We start from the raw sequence: 9,101 nt of genomic DNA on the forward strand, positions 1-9,101 counted from the left end.
ACCTTTGCCTCAGACTAAACTTTCTACTTACTTTGCTTTTGAGATTTTCCTTCATCCTTGCAGCGGCTCTGTGTTCGAGGACCAGATCTGTTATTAATATTTCTACATACATAAAAGGTCCCCGATTCCATTATTTTGTCTTACTTACAGTAGAGTACAGTATGTGTGCACAGCGGAGACGTGATCTTTATGGTGTGTACTGTGTTTTTAAATAGTGCACACCCTACACAGGAAGTGGTTTCATTAGTTTAGACTCAGAAAAATCCAGACTTTCATTCTCATTTTAAAACTCTCTGCAAACTCATATCACTGTATGATTGAATATATATCGCATATTCAACCTTATGTTTTCAAATAATATGTTGTTTTTCCTGTGTTCATGTTAGCAGGTACAATATACAACAAAAGGAATCTGTGACCATCAAAGTAGACTCAAACACCCTGAAACAGGCCTAAACTGGGTCTTTGTATTGATGACAAGTGACTGGAACTGGAATTATTATAAAAATAATTAATGTGTTAATCTGCAACTCTGTGGTATTAAGAGACCGAAAGGATGATGGTAGAAAATAGAGATTGTGGGATGAAGACTTCCTGTTTACAGCTATTACACCAGAGAGTGAGAGAGGATATTCATAGTTTTATTTTGTCAGTAGATGGCACTGTTCTGCCATTTTAAGATGGTCTAAATAAATAACTTGTAGTAGAGATCTGAATGGCAGAAGGACATCAGATCCCATTATTTCCTGGAAGCTTGTAAGGTCTGTAAGAATATGCCAGTCTCATGAGAACCGACCTTTGTTTACAGGAGCAGAGTTTCCTTACTTTTGTCTTCTCTTGGCTTATATCGAAATCCTCAGACATTTTTCTTTGTGCATTTTCATTTTGAACTTCTAATTCGTAATCAGTGTTTTGTTTTGTTCTCTCCGCTGCACTTCCACATTCATCACTTCTCACTGGACTTTACGTTACGCCTACGTCAGTCGATGGAATGAATACACGGACAGTTAGCGGAATCTAGTGATTACAGTTTATAAGGGATTAAATATACTAAAAAAAACTAAACAAAAAAAAAACCATTGGATTCACTACAAGAAGAATTTATTAACCCCCTGGAGCCTTGTGGAGCACTTTTTACAATGGATGGATGTGCTTTATGGGATGTATTTTGGACTATTAACAAAATATACCAATTGGATTGGGTCTCTGATTGGATTCATCTGAAAGAAGAAAGTAATGTACACATAACCCACATAGCAACATTGTGTTGGCCCAGACCCGGCCCACATCTGGCACACGTGGAAAGATGATCTGGCCCACATGAAGCATGAAATGAAGGCCCTTGGGCGGACCGCTCCTGTTTGCCAGATTTGAGCCACAAGCATGCCATAGCAATGCCACATGTCAGCCAAGAGTACAGAAATTAACCAGAACTGGACGTTATCTGTGCCACAAAATCCGTGTATATATTAAATATGAAGTAATTCCAGCCTAAATAAGCCTGTTAACAAGCAGAATCACTGAAGGAAAGAAAAGAACAGAAAAAGAGATGTGAAGTGACATTCAGCCAAGTATGGTGACCCATACTCAGAATTTGTGCTCTGCATTTAACCCATCCGAAATGCACACACACAGAGCAGTGAACACACACACACACTGTGAGCACACACCCAGAGCAGTGGGCAGCCATTTATGCTGCGGCGCCCGGGGAGCAGTTGGGGGTTCGATGCCTTGCTCAAGGGCACCTAAGTCGTGGTATTGAGGGTGGAGAGAGAACTGTACATGCACTCCCCCCACCCACAATTCCTGCCGGCCCAGGACTCAAACTCACAACCTTTCAATTGGGAGTCCGACTCTCTAACCATTAGGCCACGACTTCCCATGAGCAGAAACACAACAACTACAACTGACTTCAGCCACAACCAATGAAATCAATTGAAGATAAAAGAAAACATTAAATCTCTGGAGATCTCACCAGAGGAGGATTAAACAACTCCACAAACAGCTTTACTAGCTTCACTTATTACTAACCAGACTGACTTTATTTCTGTTAGACATCTACACTAAACACTGTAAAACCCGACATGTAAACTTAACTCAAACCATTTGAGTAAACAGATTGGCTTGATTTAAACCATGTAAGTTTTGAAACTTTGCATTCAAGTAATTAAGTGATTAACTAAGTGCTGATTGAGAATTAGCGATGAACAGCTGCTGTTAACAAACAGAATCACTGAAGAAAAGAGAAATACAAGAACAACTACAACTGACTTCAGACACAGCCTTAGATGAAATCAACTGAAATAAAATACATGAAATCACTCAAGATCTGATTAAACAACCCCACAAACAGCATCACCAGCTCTACTTATTAATAACCAGACTGACTTTATTTCTGTCAGACGTCTACAGAAGATCTTATTGAGAATGAACTAAGGTTTAGATGTTGATTTATTGTTTTATTTTTAAGTAACCATGTTAGAGATCAGTGTTTGCTTTAGTTGGGCTCTTGACCCTTGACTTCTGTCTTAGTCTTTTCTCTGGCTATTGTAACCACATGTTTCTGAAACATGTTAGTTGCATCTCAAAAGCCCAGAAGAAATGCCATTAGCATTTTTTACTTAACCCATTGATGATAAGCATCAATTATTTAACTGTTCAGAGTGTAACCTCTGATGAAATGGATGTTGAGTAATTAGTTAAATAATGTAGTAAAAGTTATTCTAAGAAGCAATTGTTCTGTGATTATCAGTTAATATGACGAACTTTCTAAACACTTTGGTCTTCTGTGATGTCAATCAGTCACCACAGACATCAACAATCAGCATATGAACCTCAACAATGGTGACCATAATAAAAATAAAATGCAGCAGAGCATGCTGGTGTAACCCCTTTCTCCCGGGTCCTCTCTGACTCTCCTCACACTCGCTCCGAGCGGGGCTCGAACCTCTTTAGTCAGATTTTGAACTCTTAACAGCTTCCTAATTGATGATTGTCATCACCAGTAAGCTGCGTAACAACCAACACCTGTTAGTATTTTCTCTGGGTTTTTGAATTATAACAAACATGTTTTAGGAACACACAGTTATAACAGCCAGAGAAACACTAAGACAGAAATCAAGGGTCAAGAGCCCAACTAAAGCAAACACTGATCTCTAACATGGTTACTTCAAATGAAACAATAAATCAACATCTAAACCTTAGTTCATTCTCAATAAGATCTTCTGTAGACGTCTGACAGAAATAAAGTCAGTCTGGTTATTAATAAGTGCAGCTGGTGATGCTGTTTGTGGGGTTGTTTAATCAGATCTTGAGAGATTTCATGCATTTTATTTCAGTTGATTTCATCTAAGGCTGTGTCTGAAGTCAGTTGTAGTAGTTCTTGTGTTTCTCTTTTCTTCTGTGATTCTGTTTGTTAACAGCAGCTGTTCATCACTAATTCACAATTATCACTCAATCACTTAATGACTTAATTGCAATGTATATCTTCTTTCAGTGAAAACTGAATTAAGTTCAGAGTACTCATAACTGTTAGTTTTTTCAACTTAAATGGTTTAAGGCAATCGGTTTCCTCAAACGGTTTGAGTTAACATAACTTGTCAGGTTTGAGTGAGGCTGTGTCTGAAGTCAGCTGTAGTTCCTTTCTTTTCTTCAGTAATTCTGTTTGTTAACAGCAGGTGTTCATCACTAAACTCAATTATCACTCAATTAATCACTTAATTACTTAATTGCAATGTATATCTTCTTTCAGTGAACTCAACTGAATTAAGTTCAGAGTACTCATAACTGTGAGTTTTTTCAACTTAAACGGTTTAAGGCAATCGGTTTCCTCAAATGGTTTAAGTTAACATAACTTAAGGATATCTGTTTACTCAAACCGTTTGAGTTAAGTTTACTTGTCGGGTTTTACAGTGTGTTTGGAAAGTCTTTGTATTATCTGATTATCACAGAACCACTGGCTCTTAGCATCCATTTACCATAATCAATCAAATTACACAACACCTATTTCATCGGAGATTAGACTCAGTACAGTTCAATAACTGATGATTATCATCACCAATATAAAGTATAACAACCTACACATAGGTACAGGTTAGCACCTGATGGCATTTCTTCTGGGCTTTTAAATTACAACAAATGTGTTGTAGAAACACATGGTTATAACAGCCAGAGAAAAGATTAAGACAGAAGACAAGGGTCAAGAGCCCAACTAAAGCAAACACTGATCTCTAACATGGTTACTTCAAATGAAACAATAAATCAACATCTAAACCTTAGTTCATTCTCAATAAGATCTTCTGTAGACGTCTGACAGAAATAAAGTCAGTCTGGTTATTAATAAGTGGAGCTGGTGATGCTGTTTGTGGGGTTGTTTAATCAGATCTTGAGAGATTTCATGTATTTTATTTCAGTTGATTTCATCTAAGGCTGTGTCTGAAGTCAGTTGTAGTAGTTCTTGTGTTTCTCTTTTCTTCAGTGATTCTGTTTGTTAACAGCAGCTGTTCATCACTAATTCTCAATCAGCACTTAGTTAATCCCTTAATTACTTGAATGCAAAGTTTCAAAACTTACAGGGTTTAAATCAAGGCAATCTGTTTACTCAAACGGTTTGAGTTAAGTTAACTTGTCGGGTTTTACAGTGTTGAATGAAAACAAAAATGCCAAGTTTACTCCAGTAATAATAGTAATTGAACATTTTATTCAAACAGAAATCAATTCAACTAAAAAGCAGTTTCACAGACACTCAATATAAGAATAAGAAGGTGATTCAGAGTAATCTAGACACTTTAGATTTCTGTAGTTTACTGTGATTGTCTCATGTGATTGTCTCAGATCAACAAATGAGACTCATGATAACATCTAAGCTAAGATCATATTAATATAGAGCTGCTTGTGATGGAGCAAAACATGAACACATCAGAGGTTTTGTGTCCCAGATCACCCAAATTCACATCATGAGAAGCAAAGATTATTATAGCAATAAGTAAATGATTACATTTTGCCATGTTTTATTCTAACAAATTTTAAAACAATTACTCCAATCAGAACTTATGAGTTTACAATTAGAAGGATTATATTAGATATTAAAAGCAAAACCATAAGACGAGATGAACCCTATTTCTCACAAATCCCCTTTTTCGTCTCAGAGCATACATCATCATTCCAGCTGTTCAGTGGTGACCATCCCGGCTTCTCTCTATTAAAATTCAGTTCAATACAGTCCTCATTTCCATCGTTGTTTGGCTCACCTTTGAGCCAAAACCTGAACAACATGTTTTAAAGGTTCAGTTTTCAGGAGCACAAATTATGAAAACACCTGTTTTCCGAAGGTTGTGATGGCCTCATATTTATAATGAGAATCAAAAAGACAATCGAACACAGTAATGCTTATCACTTACCCTTGATTCAGTGTTGAATTATCCACCCATTTCATAATGCCCTCGTTCTCTCTGTCAGACAAACCAATCCAAACTCTCTCACTGACTAATGAAGATATGAACCTCTGTGTGAATAAAACAGGAATAAGTGTGATTGCTCTCATTCATTAACAGACACTCACACAAACTCACCTGCTTTTCTTCAGTGTTGATAATGACCAGATCAGCTCCACGATCCCTGCAGTACTGTCTGCTGTCAGACCAGCTCTTCGACTCAGTGGACATGAAGAAACAAACTGAACCACACAGATTTCCTAATGAAAAGACAACAACAATAACCCACTGTGCAAAGTTACGTGCAGTGGACGTCTTTTTATGTCTTAGCAGACATTGAAAAGACGTCCACTGAGGAGCTAGAATGAAAGTTTTTATGACGTCTTATTTTTTTATGTGTTCTCTATGTCTGATTTAGATGTTCACAGAACCTCCTTACAAGGATAAAACCTAGCTCAAAAGTGGTCAGTGGACATATTTTCAACATCATTTAAGGTTCATTTAGGCATAATTTATACTGTTTCTAGACCAAATCAACACTCTCAGGATGCATTCGATTTAGACTCGTTATTTCAATGTAATTTCAAGACACTGTGTTTGTCCTAAAATCAAGAAAATAAAATAATCTTTATGAAATAATGAAATAACTGATGATTGAGCATGTGGTAAATACAACTGCAAATCAAATCTCTGAAGATCTCACCAGAGGATCCCAGCTAACATTACCATGGATTGTTCTAACAATGTTTTTAGCGGGTAGTTTTATTTTTGTTCCCAGAACATTCTCTCAAAAGATAGGATAACATTCTCTAAAAACATTCTAAAAATGTTTATTAATAACATTATTAGAACATTATTCCCTAATATTCGAATTAAGATTTAAGCAGAGGTTTAGATGTTGATGTTGATGTCTGTTTAAAAGTAATAGTTTGGTTTGATGTCACCATAATGGTGGTAAGTGTTGGCTTTAGTTGTGCAATTTGACACTTGCCTTGTCAGTGTTGTTTTTTAACTGCGGTGATCTTTATTATGGCAAAAACAGAAAGAAAAGATGTGGTTGGGTCATGCTGGTTGCTTGCTGATGAATGACACATCATCAGATATGTGGTTTGGTTACCCGATTTCCCCCAATCTATATTATTTTTGATAAACCAAAAACATCTCTGTTTATGTCAATTAGGACTTTTTTACATTTAGGACGGAAAGAAAATCAACCTTGTTTATAATATGTGAAGTTGGTAATATTGTCTTTGGAGTATTTATGTTAGAGTTTGACACCAAACAGAGGATGGGGATTCACTTTCAACCAACATTTGACTTCTGAGCAATATAAGTCCACATCTAGTATTATGGGAAACTTTATTAGAATGTTAGAGAATAATTTTCTAACAATGTTATCAATAGACATTTTTAGAATGTTTTTAGAGAATGTTATCCTACCTTTTAGCAGAACATTCTGGGAACTAAAATAAAACTAGCCGCTGAAAACATTCCCAGAACATGAAAAATTTCTAGGTGGGGGAGGATCAAACATCTCCATAAACAGCTTCACCAGCTTCACTCATTAGATTGACTTTATTTCTGTTAGGCATCTAGAGAAGCTCTTATTGAGAATTAACAGAGGTTTAAATGTTGATATTTGTATCATTTGAAGTCACCATTGTGGTGGACAGTGTTTGGTTTAGTTGGGATCTTGGTCCAGATACATCTTGTGTGAGCTTGTCTCTGGCTGTTGTAACTGTGTGTTATAAAACACTCTTATTTTGACAGAGAGCGTTTAGGTCAAGCGTTAACATCTTGCTGTGAAAATTCTTTTATTGGCACATTTCTTTAAGTTATGCCTAAATGAACCTTAAATGATGTTGAAAATATGTCCACAGACCACTTTTGAACTCGTTTTTTAATCTTGTAAGGAGGTTCTGGGAACGTCTTAATCAGACGTCTTAAAAACTTTAATTCTGGCTCCTCAGTGGACGTCTTTTCAACGTCAGCAAAGACATAAAAAGACGTCCACGAGACGTAACTTTGCGCAGTGGGAATGATAATAATAATAATAATAATGATAATAATAGTAAACTCTATAAATAAACACAATGAAAAGTTTCAAAGCAACACAAAACTAAATTTGTACGGACTTTCCAGCTCCAGTTTCTTCTGATTCAAAGAACTGAAGTTGCTCCGTAACTGGTCTTTCTCAGCAGTGAGATCATTGACTTTGGTCTCCAGCACCAGGTTCTTCTGTGTTAAATCAGTGTGATTGTCCTGTAAGTGGTTGATGGTTTGATTGAACTCTTCAACTGTGTTCTTGTAACTCTTTATCAGGTCTCTCTCTGCTGTGATGGTGATGTTGAGTAGTATGATGAAGACCAGCAGAAGAACACAAAGGAGCCCGAGACCCACTGAGATCAACACCAAACGTCTACTTCCTCCTGACAAACATGACCAAAACACACAAATATCAATAGATGAACATTTACTGAATATTTTTAGAAATAACATCTCAAATCAACCTGTAAGTAATCTACCTTGGTTGACAGATAAATGGCGGTGCTTTTAAAGAGCATGTTCTTTTATAAAGACAACAATCTGGAATTATTGACTTAAACATAAAACATACTGTATATGGTAAAATAAATATGCAAACAAGAATATACACTGAACACGTAAACTGAAAATAATAGTTTCTAAGAAAACAATGATTGATTTTTTATTTTTTACATTTCTTATCCCCTCAATCATTAGCGATAACATCTGTGACACCACCTTTGCCTCAGACTAAACTTTCTACTTACTTTGCTTGCGAGCTTTTCCTTCATCCTTGCAGCGGCTCTGTGTTCGAGGACCAGATCTGTTATTAATATTTCTACATACATAAAAGGTCCCCGATTCCATTATTTTGTCTTACTTACAGTAGAGTACAGTATGTGTGCACAGATGAGACGTGATCTTTATGGTGTGTACTGTGTTTTTAAATAGTGCACACCCTACACAGGAAGTGGTTTCATTAGTTTAGACTCAGAAAAATCTAGACTTTCATTATCATTTTAAAACTCTATGTAAACTTATATCACTGTATTATTGAATATATATTGCATATTCAACCTTATGTTGTCAAAGAATATGTAGTTTTCCTGTGATCATGTGAGCATCTACAATATACAACAAGAGGAATCTGTGACCATCAAAGATAACTCAAACACCCTGAAACAGGCCTAAACTGGGACTGGAACTGGAATTTATATGAAAATTAATATTTTTTTAATCTGCAACTCTGTGAGACAGAGAGGATGATGGTAGAAAATAGAGATTGTGGGTTGATGACTTCCTGTTTACGGCTATTAAACGCCAGAGAGTGAGAGAGGATATTCATAATTATATTTTGTCAGTAGGTGTCCCTGTTCTGCCATTTTAACTTAGATGGTATAAATAAATAACTTGTAGTCGAGATCTGAATGGCAGAAGGTCATCAGATCCCATGATTTCCTGGAAGCTTGTAAGGTCTGGTGAGAATATCCTAGTCTCACGAGAACTGACCTTTTTTACAGGAGCAGAGTCTCCTTACTTTAGCAAAGGAAAACCATTCTCCACTTGGCTTATATCGAAATCCTCAGAATTTTTTCTTTATGAATCTTCATTTTGAACTTCTAATTCGTAATCAGTGTAGAATAA

The 9,101-nt window shown here is 36.2% G+C and overlaps 1 protein-coding gene across 1 annotated transcript; it reads right to left on the reverse strand.

The window, feature by feature from the left end:
- Positions 1-5,045: 5,045 nt before the first annotated feature.
- LOC132142856 (CD209 antigen-like) lies at positions 5,046-8,468 on the reverse strand. The gene is made up of 5 exons (XM_059553039.1): positions 8,225-8,468; positions 7,568-7,861; positions 5,571-5,692; positions 5,400-5,503; positions 5,046-5,263 (listed from the first exon to the last, which is right to left on the reverse strand). Exons 1-5 carry the CDS (start codon positions 8,322-8,324, stop codon positions 5,116-5,118), a joined length of 768 nt encoding a protein of 255 aa, XP_059409022.1. The 5' UTR covers positions 8,325-8,468; the 3' UTR covers positions 5,046-5,115.
- Positions 8,469-9,101: the final 633 nt, after the last annotated feature.

This window comes from Carassius carassius, chromosome 6 (genome assembly GCF_963082965.1).
Source record: "Carassius carassius chromosome 6, fCarCar2.1, whole genome shotgun sequence".
NCBI lineage: Eukaryota > Metazoa > Chordata > Actinopteri > Cypriniformes > Cyprinidae > Carassius > Carassius carassius.

What these genes read in the sequence shown, in the direction of transcription:
- LOC132142856 (XM_059553039.1), bottom strand. Translation starts at nt 8,324, where the DNA reads ATGGAATCGGGGACCTTTTATGTATGTAGAAATATTAATAACAGATCT. An exon ending in TCAACACTGAAGAAAAGCAG is followed by an intron (nt 5,504 to 5,570) that starts GTGAGTTTGTGT and finishes TTATTCACACAG; the next exon opens with AGGTTCATATCTTCATTAGT. An exon ending in AATTCAACACTGAATCAAGG is followed by an intron (nt 5,264 to 5,399) that starts GTAAGTGATAAG and finishes CATGTTGTTCAG; the next exon opens with GTTTTGGCTCAAAGGTGAGC.